This window comes from Prunus avium, chromosome 7 (genome assembly GCF_965620075.1).
Source record: "Prunus avium chromosome 7, drPruAviu1.hap1.1, whole genome shotgun sequence".
Taxonomy (NCBI): domain Eukaryota; kingdom Viridiplantae; phylum Streptophyta; class Magnoliopsida; order Rosales; family Rosaceae; genus Prunus; species Prunus avium.
This window is the reverse complement of record NC_142290.1, coordinates 31115549-31143488: the sequence shown is the minus strand read 5'-3', so window position 1 is coordinate 31143488 and position 27940 is coordinate 31115549. Positions and strand designations below refer to the sequence as shown.

General features: G+C 37.0%; 4 protein-coding genes and 2 pseudogenes across 5 annotated transcripts; 2 read left to right on the top strand and 4 right to left on the bottom strand.

The window, feature by feature from the left end:
• Nucleotides 1–511: 511 nt before the first annotated feature.
• LOC148293327 (F-box/LRR-repeat protein 25-like) lies at nucleotides 512–1529 on the bottom strand (annotated as a pseudogene).
• Nucleotides 1530–3795: 2266 nt separating this feature from the next.
• LOC148293326 (putative F-box protein At1g49610) lies at nucleotides 3796–5890 on the bottom strand. Its single transcript, XM_088244819.1, has 2 exons — nucleotides 5774–5890; nucleotides 3796–4928 (listed from the first exon to the last, which is right to left on the bottom strand). The coding sequence occupies exon 2, from the start codon at nucleotides 4917–4919 to the stop codon at nucleotides 3951–3953; it is 969 nt and encodes a 322-aa protein (XP_088100945.1). The 5' UTR covers nucleotides 4920–4928; nucleotides 5774–5890; the 3' UTR covers nucleotides 3796–3950.
• A 3008-nt stretch (nucleotides 5891–8898) lies between these two features.
• Nucleotides 8899–10314, top strand: LOC110765652 (caffeoyl-CoA O-methyltransferase-like; annotated as a pseudogene).
• Nucleotides 10315–12123: 1809 nt separating this feature from the next.
• LOC110765686 (F-box/RNI-like superfamily protein) lies at nucleotides 12124–14691 on the top strand. Its single transcript, XM_021968890.2, has 5 exons — nucleotides 12124–12388; nucleotides 12510–12656; nucleotides 13703–13838; nucleotides 13952–14050; nucleotides 14271–14691. The coding sequence occupies exons 1-5, from the start codon at nucleotides 12300–12302 to the stop codon at nucleotides 14478–14480; spliced, it is 681 nt and encodes a 226-aa protein (XP_021824582.2). The 5' UTR covers nucleotides 12124–12299; the 3' UTR covers nucleotides 14481–14691.
• A 66-nt stretch (nucleotides 14692–14757) lies between these two features.
• LOC110765681 (PLC-like phosphodiesterases superfamily protein) lies at nucleotides 14758–18467 on the bottom strand. Of its 2 annotated transcripts, none has more exons than XM_088256022.1 (9): nucleotides 18212–18467; nucleotides 17995–18117; nucleotides 17709–17846; nucleotides 17331–17429; nucleotides 16926–17229; nucleotides 16619–16839; nucleotides 16435–16532; nucleotides 15328–15781; nucleotides 14758–14992 (listed from the first exon to the last, which is right to left on the bottom strand). In XM_088256022.1, the coding sequence occupies exons 1-8, from the start codon at nucleotides 18332–18334 to the stop codon at nucleotides 15724–15726; spliced, it is 1164 nt and encodes a 387-aa protein (XP_088112148.1). In that variant the 5' UTR covers nucleotides 18335–18467; the 3' UTR covers nucleotides 14758–14992; nucleotides 15328–15723. The 2 variants fall into 2 exon arrangements, with proteins under 2 accessions (XP_088112148.1, XP_021824571.1); XM_021968879.2 differs by having other exon boundaries at nucleotides 16446–16532.
• A 1435-nt stretch (nucleotides 18468–19902) lies between these two features.
• CLF (SET domain-containing protein) lies at nucleotides 19903–27637 on the bottom strand. Its single transcript, XM_021968866.2, has 17 exons — nucleotides 27333–27637; nucleotides 26522–26626; nucleotides 26107–26417; nucleotides 25230–25391; nucleotides 24701–24785; nucleotides 24372–24527; nucleotides 24236–24283; nucleotides 24086–24157; nucleotides 23286–24004; nucleotides 22426–22561; nucleotides 22103–22326; nucleotides 21808–21939; nucleotides 21078–21168; nucleotides 20893–20940; nucleotides 20688–20816; nucleotides 20528–20605; nucleotides 19903–20343 (listed from the first exon to the last, which is right to left on the bottom strand). The coding sequence occupies exons 1-17, from the start codon at nucleotides 27393–27395 to the stop codon at nucleotides 20152–20154; spliced, it is 2751 nt and encodes a 916-aa protein (XP_021824558.1). The 5' UTR covers nucleotides 27396–27637; the 3' UTR covers nucleotides 19903–20151.
• Nucleotides 27638–27940: the final 303 nt, after the last annotated feature.

Here is a 27940-nt window from a genome sequence, read left to right as displayed (position 1 = left end):
TTTGTTAAACCAAAAAGAAAGATGATATATGTCATGAAACAAACTTTATTATTTTAAAGAAAAATGACGTTTTTTCTTATTTAATTTTTAACAATGTGCTAAGGAAGTTATAATAAATTTTGAATAAATTGAAGGAATATAAAAGCCAATATATTTAATAAGGTAAATTTGAAAAACAAAAACAAACTTGTGTGATGCATTAATGACATTATTTTAAGTATAAGAGAAATGACACTTGTCATAAAAAGAGGGGAAAGAGTCTGAAAAAAAAAATTAGAGAAAAGATGGCTAGCATTCCTCTTATAATTTTGTACTGGCTTAACGTTGTTTTTCACGGCAACATAATTGTTTTGTAGGTAATTAGTAAATGGGTCAGACAGGGGACCAGACCACTCACATCCCAGTCGCTGTCATGTCCAAGCCAACGTCACCTTAACCAGACACAAAATAATGTAACCAAAATATTTTTCAATATCTTTCATTCTTTCTTCATCAAGATACGTGTCTTCCTTTGATTGGGTTAAACGATACCATTCTTCTACTACCCTACGTGCGGGACCACCAGAGTATCCGTGTCACCATCAACACACGTCACACACGTCGGATCAACACCCTCACACAGCAAGTAATTGACTCTCTCTCTATCTTTTAGTAGGCCCTGGTTTAGGATACCGACGTGTCAAGAAGATAAGATGATTTGAGTACGTCGTCAATATCGTCTCCCATAAAATGAAAAGTGGTAAGATTGGTTACCCTAATTAGGCCAATCCATTTTAACTCCTCACCACCAGCGTCTTCAAAACAATCATGTGGGTCGAAGCGCAAGCTTTCAAAACTAAAGCACCTTTCCAGTGTCAAAGACTCGAGCTTCGAGCAAGAAGAAAACAGACGAGGCTCTACTTCTCCAACAAACTTAACATCACACAAAACAAGGTTCGTGAGTGTGCTAAATCGATCAACAAAAATATTATCTGCCCTTAGTTTGCATGTACCTAAGGAGAGATGCCTCAGTTTTGATCCTTCGCCACTGATCGGAAGCAGACATGTGTAGGAAAGTTATAACAGTCAATTGTTGTCCAATCAGTACGCTCCGATAATTCGTCACAACTGAAGGCAAGCTCAAGGGTTTCAGCAGCCCTTGCTACAGCGAGGTTGATCCGGCCTTTGAATTAACGAGGATGCTCGTTTCCAAAGCAGCATTGAACCTTGAAGTATTCAATCTTGGTACCCGAATGTGAAGCTAAGATTGCTTCTATGCTTCTTTGGAAATATCTCACATTCCTAATGGAAACCATTCTACGAGTATATGTGTTTGCGTCATTCGAAATTATGTCACGCCAATCAAATTCCAGTCTTGACTTGTGTGCATAAATGTTCTTCCACCTTCGTGATAACTTGCTAGTGCGTATCGCATCTCTCATACTCAGCAAGTTAACAATTGTATGAAGAACATCATCAGGCAATGCACTAATGTGATCCTTGTCATTGTGGTTGGAGGTGTCAGCTGATATTCCACACACTCTTTTCATGGTTTCAATCTGATCAAGAAAATTGCAATGAAATTAGTTAAGAGTTTTGATTTTCTTATGGCACATCATATATGTTATAAGGCTAAAGTATCATTTTCACATATTCATGGTGTTATAAATCCTATATCACTGCAGAGCATCCAATTCTCACAACAAGAACAACACAAAGCCCTAGTGAATTGTCTTCTCATAGGCTTCTGTACTCACCAGTTTAGATTAGCAAAATTAGCTAGCTCCATTTCCCTTTCCCAGTAAGACCCCCTGAATGACCAACCCGCCGCCCGAGCAAGAAAAGGAGATTGAATTCATTAAGCTAAACAATTATCAACGATAAGAGTACCAACATATACATTGACAACGAAATCCTCAATCAAGAGGGAAAAACAGAAGATCAGCTACAAGAATAACATATACATTAACAAAAATCATCAATCAACCGAGAAAGGCATAGGTCACCTCAGATGATACAGAAATTAGATAAAAATAATATTCAGAGAATTAAAGTTGAGGAAAGGCGTTATACCAGCTCTGGTTTCAGAAGTGGTTAAGTTGAGACGAGAAATGATTGATGCCTAGCTAAAATGTGTTTCTTGGATGTCTCTCTCCCTTTGTTTTCTCCGACGTCTCTATCGATGTCTCCCTTTGTTTCTGTTGTTTGTATGAAACCAAGTGAAAGGGAAGAGCGGTTTACATGTAAGAGTGGACTGCAAAGCAACTCACACTGACACATTGTATGAGCCTCGTGTCAGGCTGTCAGCTCCATCTCAAATTCCCAGTGAATGCATCCACCTCAGCTATCTCATATTTTTCCCTTTCCAGATTCGTTTTAGTTGGTTCCAAATTTCCTGAATGTAACGCATTTTACTTGCCTGTATATCTGATTTTGATTAATCTTATTGAGATATATTGTTTTTTACTTGAACATTTAGTCCAATTTTTCTGGCTCACCAAAGCGGGCACATGGAACAATATTACTCTTCTGCCTTGAGCCTAGCTAGGTTATTCAGAGGGAACTTCATGGCCTAATTTAACACTAGGATAATCCTTAGATGTCAATGCAAAGTGTAACAAAAGACTGGACTTAGATGTAATCTTAATTCTTATCTATTGGCGCTTGCGCCTTCTGTATTTCTTTGCGGGGTTTTGGCTCTTCGCACACCCCCGGTGTATTATTTTTTCTCCTTTTTAGTAATAATATAAGAGGTAGGTCCCTTCTCCTTCGTGATTTTGCATTTCATGACCTTCACTGAGGAGCTAATCTTGCCTAATCCTCTATTAATAATAATAAGTAAAAAGTTAATAATGTTTGTACCATATCTGACCCTCCACTCATACAACGACACGTGGATCATCTAAACCCACCCAAGTACCCAAGGCATCGAACAATCGGCATCGGCTACCGATGGCATTGTCTGAAAGCTACCAACGGCTGCTGCAGGCCCATCTCGTCTACAATCGGTACCCCCTACCGATTCTGCACAATCAACCTCGAAGCACCCGCCCGAAATATCTAAGGACTCGTGTCAACCTCATAGGGCCCTCCCACGAGTCCCACATCGAAAATGAGCGCTAAGAGCATACTAAATGCCCTCTATAAATACACCCCTCCACCACAGTACAGAAAAAGACTTTTCAGCTTGACTTTTATACTTTTATATGGTCAACAGCAAGAGCTCTTAAAAACAATCTTACTTGAGCATCGGAGGGTCTTAGGCTGGTTCCACACCGGTTCCATAGACCTCACGAGCTTCGCTTATCTTCTATTCAGGATCAGCATCCAAGGACAGGAAGAATCGGCATCCAACACCCAATCGATCTCTTGATCGTCCATCCCACCTGTAAGTTGCACTCATCTCTATCTATTCAAGATTTAGTGCCAACAAATAAATTAACCGTAATTCAAAGGTCTAGTCGGAGATGAAATCATTTAAATGGTCAAGAATGACCGTTATTTCCGCTATTTCAGTGAAAACAGCCAACCCAGTCTTCAAAGCACAATCTTTCTTGTCCAAAGCACCATTCCAATGTCAAAGACTCAACGTTGGACCAAGAAGAAACACACGCACGCGGCTCTACATCTCCAACCAGCTTCTATGATGTCCTCAAGTTATTGATACGTAATTATCCTGTGTTAGATGTAGAAATTGAATTAAATATTTATTGTTTTGTACCTTCTAATTGGAAATTTACAATATATTTAAACAGTCAGAAAAGTTTTTATATTTGAAGTACAATAACAATATTAACTGAAAACAAGAACCCTCTCCTCATAATTAAACTGTTGACATTTGAAGAGTAAATAAGATCCAAAATCACAACTACAAATCAATGTACATCTTAAATGCAAGTCTAAAAATGCTCTGCCTTTGTTGAATTGTATAAGCTTGAGAAATTTTTGTATGTTCCGGATACACCCAGTCTTCACCCACATTTGGCCACAACTAGAGTGTGGTAATGAGGATTAATAAGTTTCTCCAACCAGGCATAAAAACTACGCACATTAATCTGCTTCAGCATTAAATGGACATCCTTCAGATTGGGAACCCTTCCCAATCTTAATTGTAGTTCTGCGTGGTCTCCAATACAATGAAAAGAGGTAAGATTGATGACACTAATTAGGCGAATCAATCTCAACCCTTCACATCTCCTCACCACCAACATTTTCAAACAATCAAGTTTGTCAAAGTGCAAGCTTTCGAAACCATAGCACCGTTCCAATGTCAAAGACTCAAGCTTCGAACAAGAAGAAAACATGCTAGGTTCTACTCTTCCAACGAACTTGACATCACACAAAACTAGACTCGTGAGTTTGCTAAATCGATCAGTGAATATATTATCTAGCCTCAGCTTGCATGTACGTAGGGAGAGATGCCTCAGATTTGATCCTTCACCACTCGGAAGCAGCTGAGTAGGAAAGTTATAGTAGTCAATGTCTCTCCAATCCGTGCGCTCGGATAATTCATCACAACTGAAGGCAAGCTCAAGGTTTTTAACCCCCTTTGCTATAGCAAAATTGATCCAGCCTTTGAAGTAACGAGGATGCTCGTTTCCAAAGCAACATTGAACCTTGAAAGATTCAAGATTGGTGCCCAAGTATGAAGCTAAGATTGCTTCAATGCTTCTTTGGAAATTTCTTACATTCCTAATGGCAACGTTTCCACGAGTATATGTGTTCGCATCATTCGAAATGATGTCTCGCCAATCAAATTCCAATGTTGACTTGTGTGCATAAATGTTCTTCCACCTGCGTGATAACGTGCTAGTGTGTATAGCATCCCTTATACTTAGCAGGTCAACAATTGAACAAAGAACATCATTGGGCAACGAACTAATACGATCCTTGCCATTGTCGTTGGAGGTTTCATCTGATATCCCACGCACTCTTTTCATGATTTCAGTCTGATCAAGAAAAAAGGTAATGAAATTAACAACAGTCTTGATTCTCTTATGTCATTCATCCCAAAATCAATTAGTGACAAGTGAAGAGGTGCAAGAAATTATATATTATGATGATATAAGACTAAACTATCACATAAACATGTTGTTATAAATCCTTAATCACCATAGAGCATCCAATTCTCAACTAATCTACTCCGAAAAAACGAGAACAACACAAAGTCCTAATGAACTGTGTTCTCACAGGCTTCTCGACTCGAACACAACAAATGATTAACAACAAAGCCCCCGAAGACATTATATGTTATTTAAGGCTCTAAGTTCTATGTGAGACTCTCACAAAAAGATCTACACAAAACCCTAGTGCAAGTGCCTCATAGATGGACTAGAAAGCCCTAATCTTTTAAAAAAAAAGTGTGTAGAATGAGTTCATGTAAAGAAGAGTTTGTTTTGCCCGAGAGATAGACAAGAAAGATAGCCCTAGTGCAACCTTGCCCTATTTTATTTTATTTTTCTATTAAATTAAAATCCAAAAAAATTCCCCATTTCAGCCTAGCAACACAGCTCCATGTCCCCCTCCCAAAAAGACTCCCTGACTGACCAATCTGCCACCCGAGCAAGAAAAGATTTAATATTCCTTAAGCAAAACAATTACCAACAACAACAAATACATTAACAAGAGAAATCACCAAACAAGAGGGAGAAACTCAAGATCAGCTAGAAGAACCAACATATACATTAACAAAAATCATCAATCAACCGAGAAAGGCATCAGATCTAATGATACAGAAATTAGATAATACTAATATACAGATAATTAAAGTTGAGGAAAGGCGTTATAATTATACCAGCTGGTTTCAGAAGTGGTTAAGTTGAGACGAGAAATGGTTGATTCCTAGCTAATGTGTTTCTCTGATGTCTCTCTCTCCCAGGCCTTAGTTTCTCCGACGTCTCTCTCTCTCTCTCTCTCTCTCTCTTGTTCGTCTGAAAAGGGAAGAGCGGTTTCTATGTAAGAGTGGACTGCAAAGCAACTCACACTGACGAATTGTGTGAGCCTCGTGTCAGGCTGTCAGCACTATCTCATATTTTCCCCTTCCAGATTCATCTTAGTTGGTTCCAAATTTCCTTATTGTAACGCATTTTACTTGCCTGGATGACTTTGATTATTTTGATTAATCTTATTGAACTATTGTCTTTTTCTTGAAGAGAGTCCATTTTTTCTGGCTCACCAAAGCGTGCATATGGAACAATATTACTATTCTGCCTTGAGCCTAGCTAGGTTATTCAGAGGGAACTTCACGACCTAATTTAACACTGGGATAATGCTTGGATGACAATGGGAAGAAATGACTCGACTTATTAAATCATGGATTAAATGACTTGACATATATATTTTTAAAGGAAAATTAGGTATTAGACATAGATAACTTTACTTATTAGTATTTAAGACATTTGATATTTTGGTTTGGGTTTTAATACCTAGAAAAGAATTGTTATTTTGGATTAGGCCAAAGAGGAAGACCAGATTTGTTGACCCACCTTACATTAGTCATTAAAAAGACAATTATACCCTTTTCATTTAAAAACCTAAACCCTAATTATACAATTTTCAGATCTCTCTCTCTCTCTCCCTCTCTCCCCGCGTCTTCTCCCTTTCTTCTCCCTTTCTCCTCCCCTTTGTTTCGACCGACACCGACAAAACCCCCCAGCCACTGTCACGTCGGCCACCCAGCCACCGGACCGGTCAAGTTTTGACCGGCGTCGCACCCCAAGCCAGCTCCGACCTTCCTCCTACCTCTGCTGCTGCTATTTTGCCGGAAAAATCCGGTTTTGATCGGATTTTTACTCAGTTTTCCAATCCCTCGATCTCTCTCCTCCGGCCCTCAAATCCTTTGATTGAGGTATGGTTTTCTAACTATTTTCCACGATCTAGCTGTTAGTTGGGTAAGATTTCAGAAATTTTGAGGTTTAATTGGTTAATTTCGGAGTTATTTTCCATGATGCAGAAACTGAAACTGCGATGCATAAAACGAAACTGTGATGCAGAAAACCGCAGAAACTGAGATGAAGAATCGGCTTTGATCGTTGGTGGTCTTCGATGATGGTCGCGCGAATGGGTTGGTGGTCTTCGATGATCGTTGGTGGTTTCTGGAGGTGAAGTTGAAGAGGTTTCTGGAGGTGAAGTTGAAAGGTCGCACGAATGGGTTGTGATTCAATTTTGGTTTCGGTTGATGTCGTTTTGGTTCAATTTTGGTTTGATGTCGTTTTTCAGCTTTGGTTTAAAACTAAATACTGAAAATGGCATATGTTGTAATTTTCATATTTTGTAATGGTATTTTTGTTACATTTTGGTGTTTGGCCTTTTGCTAATTAGACTAAATTGTATTTCTTTATACTAAATTAGTAAACTATATTATGGTTTAAAACTAAAGCTCCCTATTTTTAATTTATATGTAAATATATATATTTTTAAAGTTGGCTCTACTATATATATAAAGAGATTATAGAGTGATATCGTATTTCCACGTCAACCGGTGATATTACTATATAAAATTTGCCACGTGTCCTTTTTAAAAAGAAAATTAATTTTTTTTCACAGTTAGGACTTTGTCTTCCAACTTTACCCTAAATAAAATTGAAAAACAGGAAAAAGAAAACAAGAAGCAGATTGTAGCAGTTTCCCACCCTGATCCCGTCGGGAATCTGCCTGCCTTGCACTGCGGTCTCTTGGCTGCAGTCCCCCTCCAATAATGCCAACATCAAACAACACCACCCAAAAAGTAGTTGAAAAAATTAACAAAAAAAAAACCATTTACTTGGTTGCCCATAACATCAATAATTACCCTTCTGGTTTTGTTGTCGTCATAGGAGATGCTCTTGAAGATTTCTGGTTTTGTGTTTAATGGGTTTACATTGATTTTCAAGGTATCTGGCTTTTTCTTAATAGGTTTAACTTTTCACCGATAATGGGAGGAGCGCCTCGTAGCTTCGGGGTAGAGTACATTGGGTTGATTTGATCTGGGAGTCGGGACGAAGCTTTCTGCTTGACCAACAACCTCCTCACTCAGAAACATCTGCATCATCAGGTGATGACGCTATTTTGCTTCAAAAATTACCAAAAAACTATAAAGTGATGAGGCCAATATGGACAATCCAAACAAATTTAACATTCCAGACGGAAATAAAAAAGGGAAAAAAGTTTACAAATCTTATTCCATAAATGAAAATAACTGAAAAGGTTAGCCAACAAACCAATAATTAACTTTTGCCTTGAAAGCAATTATTTCTGAAAATACCACGAACTTCACGTCCATGCATTCCTCGTGAGGGATCATTACATGGTTCTAAAACATATTTCACATTCGATTAAATTGTCCAAGGCACATCCTAGACAGAGCCGGTCTATTGGATATGGAGGACCTGTGCGAAGAAAGCTGATGAGGCCCTACATGTATAAGTAAAATAACAATTTTTTAAAATTTAAAATTCATAAATCATAAATTAAACCGAAATCATTATGTGGCATCAATTACATTAGAACCCACAAATAGAATCAAGATCATCCTTCGTCTGAGAGGTGTGTGGTGGAGACTGGAGAGCAGAGATGCACACAACACGCCTTTTGACTTGCCAAAGAGTAAAGAAGACTGTGTTTGGACGGAAGACAGAAGAATCAAGAAGGAACAAATATCTGCGCGTTAGGAAATAATAGTAATATTTTTGGAATTAAATAATAATAATAATAATGTTGGGCTTTTAAAAACATTTGGAGGCCCCTAAATTTTGGGGCCCCTGTGCGGTCGCGCAGACCGCATATGCTATGGGCCGACTCTGATCCTAGATACTATAAAAAGTCAATGATCGATGTTGACTTATTGTTATGTTCTACGACTTCCATGGCCAGCAAGCACCTCAATTTTCACTTCTATAAAGCAGCCAATTAAGCCTGAAAACTAAGAACAATGTATACCTAATGGCTTCTGATCCCGAAGGGCAGCAAGAGCAAACTGGTGGCCACAAGAGTCTCTTAGAGAGCGATGCTCTTTACGAAGTATATATATTTACATATTTGATGTCCTTAAATGCATTTTATTTTTCTTGCTCTTTGATTTGTTTTTGTTTGCTTTTAATTGACACTACATACTTGAAACTAGTGTGCACCCAAGAGAGCCTGAACCCATGAAATCGCTCCGCAAGTTGACAGCAAAACACCCTTGGTAAGGCGGCGGCATATCATCATATGTTGTGCATACGTTTTGGGTTTGTAAGAAGAACTGACATTTTCTTTCTTTTATGATCAAAAAGGAATGTCATGGCCACCTCACCTGATGAAGGACAGTTCTTGAGTATGCTTCTCAAGCTTATCAAAGCTAAGAACACTATGGAAATTGGCGTTTATACTGGTTACTCTTTGCTTGCTACTGCCCTCGCCCTTCCCCAAGATGGAAAGGTCAACAACAACAATGCTATAGCTAGTATTTAATAACAAAAACATCACCGATTGTTATTATCGTTTACAAAACAATGAGCAATGTTCTCTTGTCAGACTTTCCGATCCGTGCTTATGTAAATTTGGATCGCTAATCAAGTTGATTCTTGCCAGAACGTGTGGTCCAAATTCACAATTTGACAACATAAATAAATCTGACAAGAAAACATTATCCATAAAACAATATAACACCAAGATTTTAAGATCATCTCAACTTGTTAGATTATATATGGATGGATGAGATGAGATACACGTTATATGGCATACATCTCAGCTATACACATGTATGCTTCATGACTCATCTTTTTTTTTTTATAATCCATGATATTCATGAATATAATGATTTTAGGTATTGACATGGTTTGAGTATAATGATTTAAGATATTGGCAATGGACATCAACCGTGAGAATTACGAACAGGGTTTGCCCATTATTCAAAACGCCGGCGTTTCTCACAAGATTGACTTCAGAGAAGGTCCAGCCTTACCTGTTCTTGACCAAATGATTGAAGATGTAAGTAGGTCCATAACCGCCTATCTAATTAACTGAAAACTTGATGCTGACTTGTGATTAAAAATTGTAATTAACCTTAATTACTACTGCAGGGAAAATATCATGGAACGTTTGATTTCATTTTCGTGGATGCTGACAAGGATAATTACTTGAACTACCACAAGAGGATCATTGAGCTTGTGAAGGTTGGGGGAGTGATTGGCTACGACAACACCCTTTGGAATGGGTCTGTGGTGGCCCCACCTGATGCACCGTTGAGGAAGTACGTTAGGTTTTATAGGGACTTCGTTGTTGGAGCTTAACTGGGATATTGCTGTTGATCCAAGGATTGAAATTTGCCAGCTTCCTGTGGGTGATGGGATTACTTTGTGCCGCCGCATCAGCTGATCAACCCACTCTACTGAGACTTGAGATCAATTTCTCTTTCATCAAAAGAGAATCTGAGTTCAAATCTCATACTCTACCATTGTCCATTTCGAAAATAAAAAAAAAGACCATTGTCAAATAAAATTAAATGAAGGCTTATTTACTGTTTCACTCTCTAAAACGGACGCTTGGTCTCACTTTACCTCCTTAAATTGAAAATTTCTCACTTAACCCCCTGAATCTCTAAAAATGACTGAAATATTATCATTTTACCACTTTTGTTCATTTCCATCCACAAAATCATTAAGTGTGTTGGCGTGACGTGACATGGACCACTTTATGAGTTAATGTGGCAAGCGTGACGCTTGCAATGTTGTGAATTTCTCTGAACTCTCACCATACTAAGGGGTTTATAATTCAAGTAATTAGAGTTGATTGATTATGGATTCGGACTATAATTGGTTAGAGTTGGGGAGTTTGGTCCATATTTGATAGGTATTTTATAGTGATGGCCTTATCTAAGGCCCTTAAATGAGACCCTATCTCTTAATCGTTGGATTAAATTAACTTAGATAAGGCTCTATCACTTAATCATTGGATTAAATTAATTAATTTGATCAAACAATTAAGAGATAAGACCTAATCTCTGGCCTTTCATAATGCCGTCACTATAGAATGACTCAACCTCTTACATATGCTCAGGGTAGCCCAAATTTCTCTGACCCAATTAGAACCCTTGTATATAGGCCCAAACGTCCAATCAAAGGCTCAACAAGGAGATAGAGATGCCAAGAATGAGCAACCACGTGGCTAGAATTGAATGGAGGAAATTACAGTGACAAACATTTTTCTTCTATTTCTTTGACGTTTTTCATGTAATGACCACGGATAGACGATGAGTGCACGAAAAGTACCTGAAAAGCATGGACGTTTTTCATATGATTAAAATATACGCAAAGCGGTGTGAAAGAATAATAAAAAATGGAGAACTGAATCATGAAAATAAAGTAAAATAATAGGCCGGATTCCATAAGAACACGGCCCACCAAAAAAAGAAAAGTAAAATATAAACCAATGCTATTATAATCTTTTCTATTTTTTAAATTGAGAAATAATTGACGGCAGTGTTAAACTAGAGAATGATGACTATCTGAAAATGAGAAAAAATAGTGACTTAAAACTTAAAATAATAAGAAGGAGTACGTATGATGATTATTTTGGCGTGTCAATAATAATTCTATCCCTTTTTTGTGTTTGTTTATTCATTTCTAATAGTTGTGTTTCTTTTCCCTTTTTTTCATAAAAGGAAGAGAGATTTGAACCCTCTTCACCAATAGAAAGAGAAATATTGCTATTCTAACAAAAAAATAGAGAAATATTAGTTTAGCAAAGAACTCATTAGTGTAGTGGTATAGAGTAATTCCTTCTTGGACAAGGTCCTGAGTTCGAGTCCTAGCATCTGTGTAGTGTGTGTGGATTTAGCATATTATCTCTCCTCTCGTAGAAAAGGTTCTCAAACAAAGAAAAAAAAAGAAATTGTTGATAGTATTTAAATGTTTGAATGTCATTTATTTTTAAATACTGCTATATCAACTGTTATTAGTTGTCCAAAATTCGCAACCCATACTAAATCAATAAACATGATTGCGTCATTTTAGTACCATGCAATGAAATTTAATAAGCTTTTTATTATAAAAAAAATCTAAATAATTTAAATAATAAATAAAGATGATTACGAGAAAAGACAGAGATGGCATCATGCGAGTCCTCAATTATCAAAGGGGTGGGGTTGTTGCTTGATTAATTCTTCGGGAAAAATGACGAAAACATGAGCACATCTGGTCCAGCTTTCCATTTATTTATGGTCTGCTGGAAAAAATAAGTACATGTAACTTTTCTCTATTTACAAGTCTACGACTTTTTTCAAGGTTCAACAGCTGAGACTTTGTGAGCCCAAAAATCATTTTGGACTAACAATCTCTTTTTTGGGGTTGAAAACACTTGGGATGGTGGGTGAGGACGAGATTGATCGGTTGCCAATAGACCTCCTGGCTCATATATTTGTTCTGATCACTTCCTTCACTGATTTAGCCCAGTAAGTTGTTCATTTCTTTTCCTAATTATATATTATCATCCTGATTGTTTTCAAATTTTTTTTTCCTTCTGGGTTGTTGGTTTTGTTGTTCATTTGGGTTTATGTGTGTGAATTTGTGAAGGGCAAGCAGTGTGTGCCGGAAATGGAAACAAGGGGTGAAGCAGTCTCTGGGTCGCAGAGAGAGTTTAAGCTTTGCTGGGTGGAAGATGGACGATGACTCCACTGCACGTCTGGTTCGCTATGCTTACTGCCTCAAAGAGCTCGACATGTATGTCTTCTATCTCTGTTTTTTAGTACATGCGATAGTCTAAATTACAAAGAGAGGAGGATTTCTCACTCGAACTTGAAACATCTGGTCTGCAAAAGTCAAGGCCCTTTACCACTAACCCCGTTGGCATTTTCTCTCTGTTTTTAGTAGGTCTCTTATGTGTTTAATTATTCGTAGTTTGATTCATTTTTTTCATTTTTTAATATGTTCTTTTTAAGTGGTTGAGGACATCTTGAAAAGCAAAAGTTTCTGAATTTATCCATTTTCTTATTCTTTGGAGCTCTAAGTGACAAAATTACAAGTTATAATGCACATAAGTATGTAATCTACTTTTTAGAGTCAGAAAGACTGAAAAGTAAAAACCCACACATTATTTTCTGGGGTTATTCTGAAAGCTTCAAATTTCTGTTTTCTGTTACTTTTATTGGTTTTAATTTTAGATAAAAGGTCTGTCAGTGCTTAGAGTTTACCGTGCAAACTGCATTGCATAGGTGTGGATACTGAAATTTAGGCAAAATACTTAGAAGAAGAGATAATTGGGCTCTGAACTATAAGGGATAAATTAGATGTGCATGAGTATGTAAGATTCATAGAGTGGCGTATGTCTTATTACCAAGAACATGAAGGTCTTAGGATGAAATTCAGGATTTCCTAGCCCAATGTGATGTGTCTGCGTTGGGATGCATATTCTCATTCAGAACTCAGTAGTTCAATCACTTATGTGAAGATTAGGTTTTACTCGAGAAAAAAGTTCTCTGCATTGGAAGTGTTCTTCCTTTTTCGGGTTAGTACCACTACTAACCCATGACTCTGCACCTAATGCCGGGTTTAACAACACAAACGATGTAATCGTTCTGTACGTTTCCAGCTTTTTCTTTTCCATCAGATTTGAGTCTGGTTACAAGCATTTGATTTAGATATCTGGTGTCATGTATAGCAGCATTTGGCAGGAAATGGCCAATACCATATATGTACATCAATATTGAAGATGTACCAATTAGGTTAATTGATTATTTTGTTTTTGATTTCTCTCCTCGTATACTCAGTTCGAGGAGCCGTTGGGGTTGCCAGATAAGTGACAGCGGATTGTACAGAATATCTTTGGCAAAGTGTATCAGCAATTTAACATCCATATCCTTATGGGGCATTACAGGGATCACAGATAAAGGTGTTGGTCAGCTGGTAATGTGATAATCTTATTTCAGAGCACAAACCCGCTTGAGCAGTTCATGATATAAGTTTGATTGAGTGCTTTTGCTTAGATCAGATTCTCATTTGACTTTACTTTCCATCAGATATCAAGAGCTAATTGCTTGCAGCACCTGAATATTGGTGGTACATTTATCACAGATGAATCATTATATGCCATAGCTGATAGCTGTCCACACTTAAAGGTAAGCTGTTAAGTGAAATTAGAATCTGGGTTTTCATTTTGTGCCACAATGTTCAGAACCCCCAGTTTTGTTCAAATGCATGTCCTTGCCTTCCGGTTCCATTAATCGATATCTATCAGGCATTAGAGTAGGCCATTTTCCCAAATGAATTTTATGGAATCTGTTTGTTCTGTAGATGGATGCCAATTTCTAAACCTGTGTTTGTATTGTTTATCTCCAGACTATTGTCTTGTGGAGCTGCCGTCATGTAACCGAGAATGGCCTTCTTGTTCTTGTAAATAGTTGCCGCAAGCTTGAGTCCATCAATTTATGGGGGACCAGAGTTCCCGTGGATTGCTTCATTGCTCTGCTTACCATCAGTCCGGCGCTAAAGATAAAACCCGTAGGACTGCTATTAAACGTTGATGCTTCGATGTTGCCGGTTGTATAAGCTGCTCATTCATATAGTTGCTTTCTACATTGCCGTATATATTTTCTTTCTTCAGCTCAATGCCCTAGATGGGAAGTTTGAGGTTTATTTATCAGCTCAATAACCGCAGGTTGTTTTCTTAATCTCTTGTTCTGTATATAATTCACATGAATCACATCCACCGGTATTATTTTGTGCAAGGTGTTAATAAAGGTTGAAATGATTCAAAGAAGATGAAGTAAAGAGTACATTCTATGATTGAAACTAGACCATTCGCAGGCTGAAGGTTGAATCTGAGTGAGTACCGCGTAAAGATGAAGTAAAGACCTAAATCCCTCTTCCGTTTTACGATATTGACATCGAAATTGAAAAGGAAATGAAGGAGAACAGGACCTAATTAATAGTGGGAAAAGCAAACCAAAGAAATACAACAATTAGGAAATCCTAGTATTGAGAATACGAGCACTTCTACAAATGCTAGGCCGTACAATCCCCTATTCATACTACGCACACGCCATTCCCTAACAAAAGACCTGAAAATGCAAAAGAAACATGTTAGTACTCAATGCAATGTTTGATTGTGATAAAAATATATGTATTCCACAGTATACACAAATCAAACGTATAAAAGACAGACCAAACTCATTACGAATGTCAATATGTGTATTCGACCAAAAGGAGTGATGTCTATTTAAAAAAGCAGTAACCAAGTGAACTCTTGACCACCAACCACATGTAACAAAGTAAGAAATAGAAATGAAGTTGACATGTAGTACTGGGATATCCGTATTGAGCTTCTAAGGTAAAAGGTGAAATATATACGGTGCAATTGTCAACATATGGTCATGTCATGAGGAAGGCTACATACCTGAACTGATTCCTGGTACATTCTTGGTCCTTCACAGTCACTATCTACTGCCGATGCCTCTGCAACTCCATAATTCTTGTCCCAATAGAATCAGAAAAGTTTTTCATTTACAATCCATATGTCATTACTCTACCAACCAAAGAACCACTACTTGACCTTCCACTCAACTAGGCACAGGGCGTAACTGTTATCACTCTAAATTTTAGTATGACATAAAAGAAGCACCCCAAGAAGTAACTCACTAATGAACTATCTTAGTATTTAGATGTTGCAGTCATAACCAAAATGCCATCAATGGAATATAAAACATAAAGACAACCAAGCGATTCGGAGAATAGACTGTTGAAGCAGATCTTGCAAACTGAACAGAGCCAGTAAAGCTTCCTGCATTATTGGTCACTGGACTTCTAGTTGGTATAGAAACATTCTTGCAAGATCCAAAAGGTGCTCCAGCCTGTGAAAACCCAACAGTAGAGTGTTTTCTTACAATTATTACGACAAAAATTGGTGTGTCACCACAAGAGTATAGGTAGATCAGTAGAACCACCCTAAATTGGCTTTTGATAAGTCAAGATTTAAAACAGAGAATCCAGAAAGTCTTGGAATAATAAGATGTTGAATCAAGTTAAACTCCAACATACGTTGCATAACATTTCAGTGTTGGGACAAAAATGAACATGTAAAGATCATAATTCTTGACCTTGAAAAATATTCTCATCGAAATGATATAAAACCTTTCAATCTTACCCGGACGCAAAAATACTACTTGGAAGCAGATAGAAAGGAGAAGGAAAAGGAATACATTCGAATCAGTAATTAGCCTTGACATGTAGACCATTTCTAGATTCAGATAGGCACCTATAATTAAGTTGACATAAAATTATATAAAATTAAATAAAATTAAAAAAAACTCTGACGTTTTGTACAAACAATGTTTTTAGTTTTAGACAGATAAGAAATGTTTGAAAATTTGGTGAGTTGTTGGACATATTGTTAAGGTTGGAGAGAGTCAGAATCAGGCCACAAGACTTTTTTACCACTGGTTTGGATGGTAAAAAACAATAGAGAAGTTCACAAAGAACAAAAATGAAATATGGAAACCAGTACCACAAACAAACCTGGCAGGCACTGACAGTACTACACCCACAAAGTGTCCGGCCATTCATTCTATCAACAGCATCAAACACACCTACTCCATCACTCCTCTGCATTAATATCATTTTATGCCAGTTAAATGCCTAGTTGCATGATGTTTTAGTATTTACTTCTTCCTTCACTAAAATTTCCATACCATGTAAAAGTTGACTGCCAAAAAATTTGGCATTGCCCTTGCTGCTTTGTAACAGGTATCAACCATCTCCTCAAGTGAAGTTGAATGCTCTTGGCAAGCTTCAGCTTCAACTGGATATGTTGGGAAATAATTTTGGAAGAAAAGAGACGCACTTTTTGAATTAAGTGGCTTTGATTCTTTTCTCTTTGGGCATGAGCCTGGTTTCACCCCAGGATCTCCAGCTGAAACCCAGTAAGCATTCAGCTGTTAACTATACAATTCAATTATAATTTGAAGGGAAGATGGTATTTCATATATAATTACTTACATTCGTTTTCCACCATATACTTCCATTGATAAGCTATTCCTTCTATTGCTTCCTTTGAACCATCAGAGGTGAAAACAAGAAGCCGGTGGTTCTCTTGCACCATCTCAGTCACAGTGGGCCAATCTTCACCCTTCCTCGGCATTTTGGATACAGGAAACCAATACTTGACTAACCCAGCATTAGTAAATAATGTTGTTAATCCTTTTGGAGCTTTCACATAGTCCTCCAGTATAATGGTCACAATCTCTGTTGGGTTCTGACTTAAAAATGCTTCCACTTCCGTCAAAGTGTTAATTGCAGGTTGCTGTGAAAAACCCAATGCACACATTATAAAGAGCCTCTCAAAACTATAACCATAAAATTCACATAATAAGTGTTAAGTTGACAAGATGGAAGAGAGATTACAAATGCAGTGAAGTTGAAACATTGCCCCCGAAAAGAATGGCAAAGCCAGATATCGTTCTCGAAATCGTACACATCCAACATCAGCCCCCTCACTCCATTCTAAAAATAGTATCACACAAGTTAAAAGAGGTTTGTATAATTAAGGAATAAAAGATGCAATCACAGATACTTTCATTCTAATTTGAAATTCCAAGAAACAAAGTAAAAGAAAGGAATAACATTCCAAACGTATCATACTCTGCTGTTTTCAGTGACTTGATGATTTCGTTTTTAAGAAACTACAGAAACAGAAACCGTAAAGTTCAATTCTCATCTCCGTAGTTTCTCCTCAAACTCTTAGAAACCAAAACTGGCATAAAGAGAACTGAAAGCACATACCCTTAACTGATTAGTAACAGTGTCTTCTTGATTGTAAAATGTCAGTCTTTGAACACCAGGCAAAGGCGGTGCATCGACGATGCTGAAAGAGTTATGAGTCACCAACCATGTGTACTTGTTGAAAGGTAACCCATTAATCTACAACATCAAGAAATTGCAAAAACCTACTCAGACCCATTATCAAATTCATTCAAAGAAAAAATGGGCCGACAACAATTTCTTGAATTTTGCTCAAAATAGCTCAAACCCATCACAAATATACCAATTTAAAGTCCAAAAAGCTTACAATTGAAGTGGGTGCGGTTGCTTGGCCTCTGGTACAGACGGGTTGATTCTTGCCCGAAGCAGGGCAGTTGCCACAGTAAAGACCTGGGCCACAGTCTGTGGCTGCTGCACAAGCTTCTAGAACCTGTAAATTATTGAACTTTCAGCTCAAATTCAGAGAGAAAATGCGAGATTGTACAGATCTTGAGCAATCAAATGGGGAAAGTAAAGAGAGAAACCTGGCAATTGCCATTGGAGCAAGCAGCGGAAATGGTGACCAAGACTGAGAAGAGTAACAGAGAGAGGTAACCAGCTGATGAGGCCCTGCATAAGCCTCGGTGGTCTGCGGAGCACGGTAGCATGGCAATTTGCTTATGCAGGGAGCTCCAGAAAGCCACCGCCCAGAGAGAGAGAGAGAGAGTGAGAGAGGAACTGAGGCAGTCTCAGAGACAAAGCAAAAGAGAGAATTTTTACTGTTGAGGGAGGGTGACAAGTTTTTGTGTCTTAAACGCGGGCTTTATCACCTTTAATTTTTCTTTCTTTTTTTTTTTTAAGGAAAAAAAGCAGCACTTTTTTTTGTCTGCCAAGTTTCCATTGCTAACCCTCGTCGTTTTCCTTTGTTTATTATTGTTCTTTACAGATGTTAAATTTACATTTAATGGAACAAATTGACATTTTCCTACCCTCAATTCACCTGCTGTGTCAAATAAATATATTACTTTATTGTGTGCTTTCTTTTGTGTTGATACAACAATGGGGAAAAATATATATTCGACGCTACCTTTTCATGCTATCTAAATTGGTCGTCGCACCCTCAGGCGCCAATATCCAGTAAGAATTTATGTTTTTTTTTTGGATGTTTTGTTGTCTAATTTTAACATTATCCACTCTATTATAGATTTTACTCATTGGTTGGAGATGCTCTAAAATTAAGTTATTTTTTCGACTTATGAATTTTAGTTCATATGATTGAATGCGATGACATAATAACTTATTTGTAGGGAATGTTTCTATTTTTTCTCATAATAAGTGATCAAGTAACTAGCACGTGGAAAGATGTATGCACAAGTTTCTCTGATTGAATGAGAAATTACTAAGTTTGAGTGTAAATTGTATCTTATAGAAAAATAAAAGCCTTTAGTCAATTCCGTACTTAATAACCCTAAGAAAAGTCCTAAGCACCTCTCCCTTTCCTTTTTAGATGAATTGGATCTTCACTTCAACCATACAATTGACTAATGTTTCCAAAAAATTTAAGATCAACGGTAATGAGTTTGGCAGCAACAAGGATATGACCTATGAAGAAAAATTGGCTTATCTTTCCCTAGAATGAAGTGTTCCTCTTTATATGTAATTTGACAAATACACAAACTATAAAAAAAAGCACTAGAAAAGGACTTGCTAGCATTCGTGTAATGTGTGTGAGTTTGGTATATTATCGTCTCCCTTAATAAGAAAGGTTTTAAAAATAAAAAAAAAGCACAAAGTATTTTCTGAATTTAACAATGAATTTTTGCTATATATTTATCTTCTTTTTTTTTTTTTTGTCTTTGAAAGCTTTGGATTTTTGCCACAGATGATAAGGTACATATAAGTGCCTCTCACATGGTAGGGTAGGCATACTTCAGCTCAGCGACTTCAACTGTAGGGCACTTGGGTCGGTAAGAAACATGAATGTAAAAATGCTGTCAGCAGTTGGTTCTTAGTTGTAAGTTCAATGTCCAGACAACTTAAAGTTGCGTCCAAGAATAGATCTTTTTTCGGGCCAGAGGTCCAAGAATATATCAAAAGGGAGAACTTAGGCAATCTGATTAGTCAAGGCATTAGGTAAATTGGATACATCTAAGCTTTTAATAATCAGAAAATAGTTGAGCCAGTCAAGGGCAGGAAGGTAATTTCAGATAACCACCATTGCCTTCAAGTCCCTCTGTTGAATTAAATTCATGTCAACTGGTATTTTTGATTCAGTATGCTTGTAACTTTTCAAGCTCAGGAAATACATTGGAAATAAACATGAATTGTTAGAAAATAAATACTATTCAATTTCTGCTTTGAGAAGGCAATGGCCTCTCCAACAAAATGATCAAGAATACATCTGTGGTCAAAGAAAATGATGCATCTTTTACCTGTAAAAGAATGGCCAAAAAAATTGTAAATCTAAGATTAAAATTGATTCAGGTTAAGCAAGCTTCTTTGCACGACCACTTGAAGGAGCACCGTCATCCTTCTTGGATCCCGATGCCTCAGGCTTCCGAGCCCAGGCAGGAGCTCTATCCGGCTCATAACGATAATCGTAGAAAAGTTCCTCTCCTGCAGTAATCCGTTCCTTGGCAAATATGCCCACCCTATGATCTCCAGCAACCATAATGACCTGCCATGGAAGGGTTCAATGTAAAATCTACAATTTTTTCAAAGAAAAAAAAAGCCCCTATACATGATGCTTCTATCTGTCCAAACAGTTCTTACCCCATAAGAACAACAACTCCAAATAGTTCCAATTAAAAATCATGTGACACTAAGTGGGGAATCCCCAAGCAAGGACGTCAAAAGGGTACCTTTGCATAACAATTCGGATCTGGAGCATGGTTGGCAAACTTCAATTTGTCACCCTTTCGATAGGCATCAAGGACAAACTGTACAAGACAAATGCTTATTCACACCAGTGAAAAAAAAGAGGTTAGAAATCACATGGAATCCAAAGGTTGATACACATACCTGATCGTTCAGATTGAAGAGAAATGATGAATTTTCACGGTCATATATTTTTCCACGCTTATCTGCTTCCCGATGTGAGATCAACTCCCCAGTATACTCACCAAGGTATTCATGCTTGCCGACGCTATTCTGGAGGGTGGCTAGGAAAATTAGCCAGCAGCAAAAGGAAAAGCATGCACAAGATATCTTAAAATTGGGACACTACCTTTAAGAAAGCACCCCAGCCAGATACGTCAGATCTTCCAAGTAAGACCTGAACATACATGAGAATAAAAGCAGTCATTACTAGATGACTTCAATGTCCAAAAACTTTAATACTTTTTCACTTAAACGGCAGCTTTTGACCATGCATCTATAGTAGGAAAGAAATAGTAAAGAGAAGTTGATTACCCTCTGTTGTTGTTTCAGAAGCAGCTTCATATTTCTACACTCATAATTGTCACCTCTTTGGTTTGGAACCCCAAGGGACCCATCACCGCAACTGCAAATGACATTGAACAGTCACAAACACAAACTCCAAATATAATTTTCTAGAAAAAGAAAAAAGGGTAAATTTCACTTTACTACGGTAAAGTTTACCAACTTTTAGAGTTCGATACATCAAATTTTTTTGGTCTCAGTAGCATACACAGTTGATTTTCTTATCACTTTCATATATGCCGTCAGTCTTTCTATTAACAAGTCTGTTAACTGCTGACATGGCAACAAACGTGCCATGTAGACTTACTCATATGATGACATGTCGTCCACATATATTATTAAATAAATAATAAATAATAAATAATAAAAATAAAAATCCCTCTCTTTCGCTCTCTCTCAGCTCTCTCCCCCTTTTTAATGGTTTAATTCAGTTTCTCATCACTTAATTTTAACTATCGGATTCTAAAATGAGAAGTTAACTGTGAGGTTAACTGTGTTGCTTATGTAGGCATAACAAATTAAAAAATGGCAAAGTTGAATGTTCTCAACACTAAACATTTAGCAAAAGATAAATCCAATCACAATAAGGCACGAGCTGTCTGAAGCACATTGATAATATCATGCATCATAGTCCATACCCATTACTAAGTGATACGAAAGGATTTTCCACCACAGAAAAAATAATCAGTTATAAGCTCACCTGACCCAGCAATTCCTACAAACATCTGGATCACATTCCCTGTCTGCAGCAAAGCAGGGGCACTGACGACTCCGGCACTGACTTTTCGCACAATGACAGCCCCTAAATCTATTCTTGCAAGTCTTAGGACACCTAGAAAAATAAATTCGAAAAAAAAGGTTCGGAATTATTATTGGATCCCCAGAAGTCAATGGCAAATCAATGAGGCACGCTGCTGACCAAGATAAAAGTTTAGAAAAAGAAATTGAGTTATCTACCCTTTTCAGAAATAATTAAGAGGAAAATAAACGCTCACCCACAGTACTTCTCGCAACAAGTCCCATTTTGTAGACAAGAACACTGCTTTCCACAAGCTGTTTGGCAAGTACATGGATTATACTGCCTGCAAGGCTGATCTTTTCTCTCAGTAATTCGTTTCCTGATTGAATGGTAAGCAGCAGATTTCCAAGTATACTTCAAGCGACGAACTCTACCCCTTCTACGTAAAAATCTTGATCTTCTTCTTGCTTCATTATTACCCTAAAGTTCAAAATAGAATTACTTGTTAGGGCAGGGAGGGTCCTGCCAATAAGCAGATAAGCATATGCAGAAAAAGACCATAAATCCATAAAAATCAACCTTGGAATGTCCTTCAACAAGGGAATTTGCAGCATCACCTTCTTGGCTGGACATCTTACTCTCTGAGTAATTCATATACTGAAAAACCTCCCAACAATTTTTCATACCATTTAAAAGGTTCCTTGCTATTAAACAGCTGTAATGAGAGATGTGAAACCCATTATAAGGAGACAGGAATAAGTAAATTAAGTATTGAAAACTTTCTACATCTAGCACAATTACACCATATATTTCAAAAGTTCAGGCAAATTGATAACATAATATATCTTCCTTGGGAACTTATCAGACTGTAGATTGATTATAAGTTATAACATTACAGGATTTCTTTTTTGGGTCAGTAATTATAGGATGCTATACATTACAAACTCAAGGATACACATAAAAAATATATATACATATATACACAAAGCTTCCATTGAGGGATCCCTTAAATAAACTTATTTGCCGAACACCCTTGCAGGGCCCACTCCGCATTGTATTTCACTAATCCGAACTGTCTATTTTTCAGATAATCCTTCAAAGATCATCTCAATAAAAAAATCACTTGAATCTGATACCATTTGACCACTCAATTGAGTTATTGAAATTTTAGTACTTTCTTATAGCACCGTGTTCATTGATTTTGTAGGACATAATTGGATGTCAAAACGATTTCCGATTTGTCTAATTTTTTGCAAGGATGATCTATGAATGTAGACTTAAAAAATAGATGGTTTGGATCGTTGAAAAAATATTCTTAGGGGACCCTAAAGGGTGTCCCTCAAATAAAATTATTTGAGGGATCCCTCTATAGAAGGGGACTATATATATATATATATATATATATATATCAAAGGAAAACTCAAATTATATCCACTGACCTGTTCCTGCCAAAAATCTCTATGCCTTTATCGAAAAGGCCTTTTTCAATAGTTTTCCATGTTTTATCATCACTTAATTCTTGTTTATAGATGTTTTCATCCACACACTCTTCTTTCCTCAAATTGTCATCACTACTAGTGCCAGGTGGATCAGCGATTATCTCATCTGATGAACCATCAAGAACATCAACCTGAACTACTTTGTGTCTGCCCTTAGTAGGTGATTCCTTCCTCCTAAACCCTCCACTGGTAGAAGATTTCAGATTCTTTTGTGAAGAAGAACTAGTGTCTTCATTATCTTTGCATGAATTTGATCTAAGCTTCATATCACTTGGACAAAGACCAGCATTAACAATGGAATCAGAATCAGAAACCACCATTTTCTTCTGCCTCTTCTGCATGCAAACTAGAACACGCTCTGCAACTCTCTTGCTGTTCCTCTTGCCAATTCCACTTTTTCCTGCTAGCTTAGTCTTTGAGGGTGTTTGATGATGGGTAGCATCCTGCCTGGGTCCATTCTCCGAATCACTGCTTTCTGAGATGGCTTTTGCATTAGATGAAGCACTTTCACTTTGGCCGGACTTTACCTTCTTTCTAGCAGATATAACAGAAGACTTCTTTCTCGTTGACATTTGAGCACTAGCACCATCTAATGATGTGACATTTTTTTCTTCAACATCAACAGAGCTCACTCTAGCAATTCTTTCAGATTTCAGTACCTGAAATGAGACAGTTTGAAACCACATAAATCATTTGTTTGCCAATTCTTTACAACATTCCCAGCTAAACAACACACGTACTGATCGATAGCAATTTGGACCACATGATGCATTTTCGGCATCTGGAGAGCTCCAAGGAGGTTGTTTCTCAGCCTGACAATATTTTTCTTTATCAGCGCAGGGTATAAAAGTCTGGTGCCACATTCAGACAGCTATTAAACAATTACTTACAGGAAAGACAAGATCCTGTGAACATCCATGTAATCTGCAATCAAACACCTGCCAAAAAGAAACAGCAGAGAAACTACTAAGAAAAGATATCACAAAAAAAGAAACATGCAAGTGAATTTACAAAAGGAATACTTACAAGGCATCGACGACAAAATAGGTTGTCAAATGAATCCAGAGCAGCATCTAGATCTTTATCAAGAAAATAATTCCCATTTTGTGAAATGTCTTCATTATCCATAGTTTTACAACCCCCCACAGCCTCCTCTTCCTTTACGAGAGTATCATATCTTGCCTGTATAAGACGTTTGATGGTGTTTCATATCTCTGTAAAGCCAGCACAAAGCAAATGGGAAACGGCTGGACCAAAGCTTACACTGACTGGTTTTTATCGTGTTATAAATTGGACAGAAGCATGGCAGAATGGGCAAAGTAGTCCAGTAATATAGAAAAAAGAAACTGACATACCTTGACTTCAGAAGGACTTCTAGAGAAACACTGTGCTAATGACTCCAGCACTGGATCAGAGAAGCCAACTTCTTTTATAGCCATGCTGGTAAATTTAATGGAATGACAAGTGAACAATTAGTTCACCTTGCACAACAGTATTAAAGAACATATACTTTTCTCCATATGTATAAAGGATAAGTATAAGACTGAAATTGTGAATCCAAGATGAAAACATGGGTCTCAAACTATATCGTGGCGCCTGAGGACTGAACATATAGGTCATTTTAAATTACCATGTTTTCGCAAAAAGAAAAAAAATTACAAAATAATTCAATTAGCTCAGTTGTACTCGGTACAAAAATTGACTTTCCTTTTGGTCTCTTTCCCTTGCACAGTTGTACGTTCAAAATTGACCTAGATGATATGAGGCTGTGTCCATCCAAGAAAGGGGGGAACGAGTGACAATAACAAAAAGAATTTGACTCTTCCAACTAAAGTTCAGGACTATCACTAAGTATATCACATTAGTTAACATGGTTAAACCAACCTAAGTATGTAGTCTTCTGATTCAACAAAGTCCCTCTTTTCATCTTCTTCATCAACTGCCTCCTCCTCACTATCACTACATATAAGAGCTTCACCTCCATTTTGATCATAATAAATTCTTCTTCGACCTAACACTGACTGATCCTCTGTCATCCTTTGGTTTCTGCACCATACGTCAAACCAAAATATAACCATAATATCTCGAACAAGCTCAAATAGGTTGAAAAGGCAAAGAGAAGGACAACGCAATTATATGAGAAACTCATTATGGTGCTTAGTGATACTAATTCAATTCAGTGCACGATGACACACATTTGAACAGGTGCATGTAAAAATTATATATATTTAAAGCAATAATGGATGAATGTAAACATGCAACATTGTCTAAAAATTGCATGATTCAATTGCAAACAAGGCAGAAGAAGAGGAAAAAGAATCCAATAAATACTATGAATCTTATCTTGTTTATAGCAAAGTGTTCAATACATAATAACAAATGTTTATATTTGTGTACTAAATCTATTTCAACTAGTCACTCAATAAAATGTCCGTAAGATATTAATTTCAAACTACAAAAAAATATGTCAAACTTGTTATGGTGCTTAGTGAAATGTAACCAATTTGCTATGCACTGATTCCATTCTCTTTCCTAGCTCTTTCCGTGAACATAGATTAAATCATATCGTAACTAGGTGAAGCTTTGTAGAAGAGCTAGAAAATTCATAAGAAAACTTACAAATCAACTATTATGTTCCACAATGTAAAACATATAACTCCACCTCAGACAAGCAAACAAAGGTTGTGCACATGTGAGATTGATATGCAACACAAAGATATAATTCAAATCATGAAAAGTATAGATTATGTGAAGGTTGAACCTGTCCAAAAATATCCATGTAGTATAAGGAGGTAGTCTTTTAACTTCCGGAAGCTTGATAGGACGAACAGAACTCTTGACTGCAACATTAGATTCTAGAAGAACTGCTGTGGACCCATGGCCATCTTCTTGAGAGCCATCCTTACTTACATCAATTCCATTTTGCAAGGCAAATGCATCTTTTTGCCTCTTTGTCAATAGATCTACACTTTTGCCAATATCAATAAACCTATTATTTCCTCTTTCCATTGACAATTTATACAAATTGTTAGTGACACCAGCCAACCTCTGCCTGTTTTCCTCCATTCTTTTCTGCAAAAGAACAAATACCGTGTATTATGATGACAAAACTTGATAAAGTCCTATGACTTTCTGATACCAATGCAACAATAACCATAAGGTCCTTAGGGATGCACCTTAATGGAAGTACCCCGGTTAGAAACAACTTGCTTCTTTAGGGAATCTATGATCAATGAAATCTCCTTACGGGTTACATCCATGTTTTCTTGTGATGCCGTCATCTGTACAAAATAGATGATAAGTTTGAGCCCACTTAAAAACCCTAAATCATTAAAATAGAAGGTAAAAAAATCCAGACAAAAAGTAGAGAATGAATAAGCATGTAAAGTCACACTGGAGTTGAATGACCACAGAACAAAGGGGCTCCAAGAGATCAGGCAGCACTATCTATCAAGAAGTTGAGCACAGAAAGCTCAATAATTCCGTGCTCTTTTTATTATTTTTTCAAGAAAGGAATATCCCCAATTTCTGTTGCAATAAACTTTTAAAAATGCAAGCTAAGAAGAGAAAAAGAATATGGCTAGAATCCTCGAGCAGCGAAACAATTCTGGCAATGTTTTAACACCATTCCTAAGCTGGAAGATATTTGTCGAAAGTCCATGGTAAATGAACTGGAACTTAAATAACCTCGTTGAAATTGGCACTTAAAATCTAACTGAAGCAGAAACCAAATAAGCAATGCTGCTAATTATCCTTCTTTACCAACCCACATTGATAAAATTCATACATAATTGCACCTATATTACATCCATTTATTAAATTCTCATAAAATAAATAAACAAATATATGCAAAACATATATATGTGTGTGTTTAGGCACACACATTGACCAGAAATATAAGACTTTCCAGTAATGACAGAATTTAAACTGGGTTTTCATGCATTTAGAGAGAGAAAGAGATCGAGCAAAAGCACCGAAGGCTTATACCGGAGGTTCCTGGTGAGGCTCCGATCTATTGGCAGAAGCTGAAGGCGAAGCCTTCGACGCCATTGTCGGAGACGAAGCTCGGGGAGGTTATTCGGACCCGAAACTCAATTGCGGTTCGGATCGCATCCGATTCATACAGAGGATGTTCCGGATAAGAGTGAGAGGAATTATACGGTTTAGGGTTTGGGAAGAGAGGAATTTTGGCGGGTCGGGCTTGAAACCCTAGTCACGTCTCAATTTGGGAGGGTCCGGCTTAAGGATTTTCGGTCGTTTTAACGAGACGTATTGCTTTTGTTTTTGTTTTTGAATATGAATTGTATTCTTTTTTTATTATATGGGTTGGAAATTTCAAAAAAAGGTAATTTATTTGGTGGGTTTGGTAATGGGAAAAAGTTAAATAAGTTGGGGGGAAAAGGAAAGTCATCGTCTATTTTGAATTGTCTACTGTGCTCTACGTATTTTAGATTTTCTAAATAAACTAATAAACTCTGAAGATTTTAAAATAAAAGAGTAATAATCCATAAACAGAAATAAAATCCATATGTCCGCCTTTATCTATATATATATATATATATATATATATATATATATATATATATATAAAAGCA

Coding starts and splice junctions, on each gene's coding strand:
- CLF (XM_021968866.2), bottom strand. CDS start 27,395: ATGGCGTCGAAGGCTTCGCCTTCAGCTTCTGCCAATAGATCGGAGCCT. Junction 24,158..24,235: donor CACAGGATCTTGTCTTTCCT/GTAAGTAATTGT, acceptor AAATATTGTCAG/GCTGAGAAACAACCTCCTTG. Junction 20,817..20,892: donor GCTGGGGTGCTTTCTTAAAG/GTAGTGTCCCAA, acceptor GCCACCCTCCAG/AATAGCGTCGGCAAGCATGA.
- LOC110765686 (XM_021968890.2), top strand. CDS start 12,300: ATGGTGGGTGAGGACGAGATTGATCGGTTGCCAATAGACCTCCTGGCT. Junction 12,389..12,509: donor TCCTTCACTGATTTAGCCCA/GTAAGTTGTTCA, acceptor GAATTTGTGAAG/GGCAAGCAGTGTGTGCCGGA. Junction 14,051..14,270: donor ATAGCTGTCCACACTTAAAG/GTAAGCTGTTAA, acceptor GTTTATCTCCAG/ACTATTGTCTTGTGGAGCTG.
- LOC148293326 (XM_088244819.1), bottom strand. CDS start 4,919: ATGAAAAGAGTGCGTGGGATATCAGATGAAACCTCCAACGACAATGGC.
- LOC110765681 (XM_021968879.2), bottom strand. CDS start 18,334: ATGCTACCGTGCTCCGCAGACCACCGAGGCTTATGCAGGGCCTCATCA. Junction 18,118..18,211: donor GCTCCAATGGCAATTGCCAG/GTTTCTCTCTTT, acceptor AATAATTTACAG/GTTCTAGAAGCTTGTGCAGC. Junction 17,847..17,994: donor CAACCGCACCCACTTCAATT/GTAAGCTTTTTG, acceptor TTGATGTTGTAG/ATTAATGGGTTACCTTTCAA.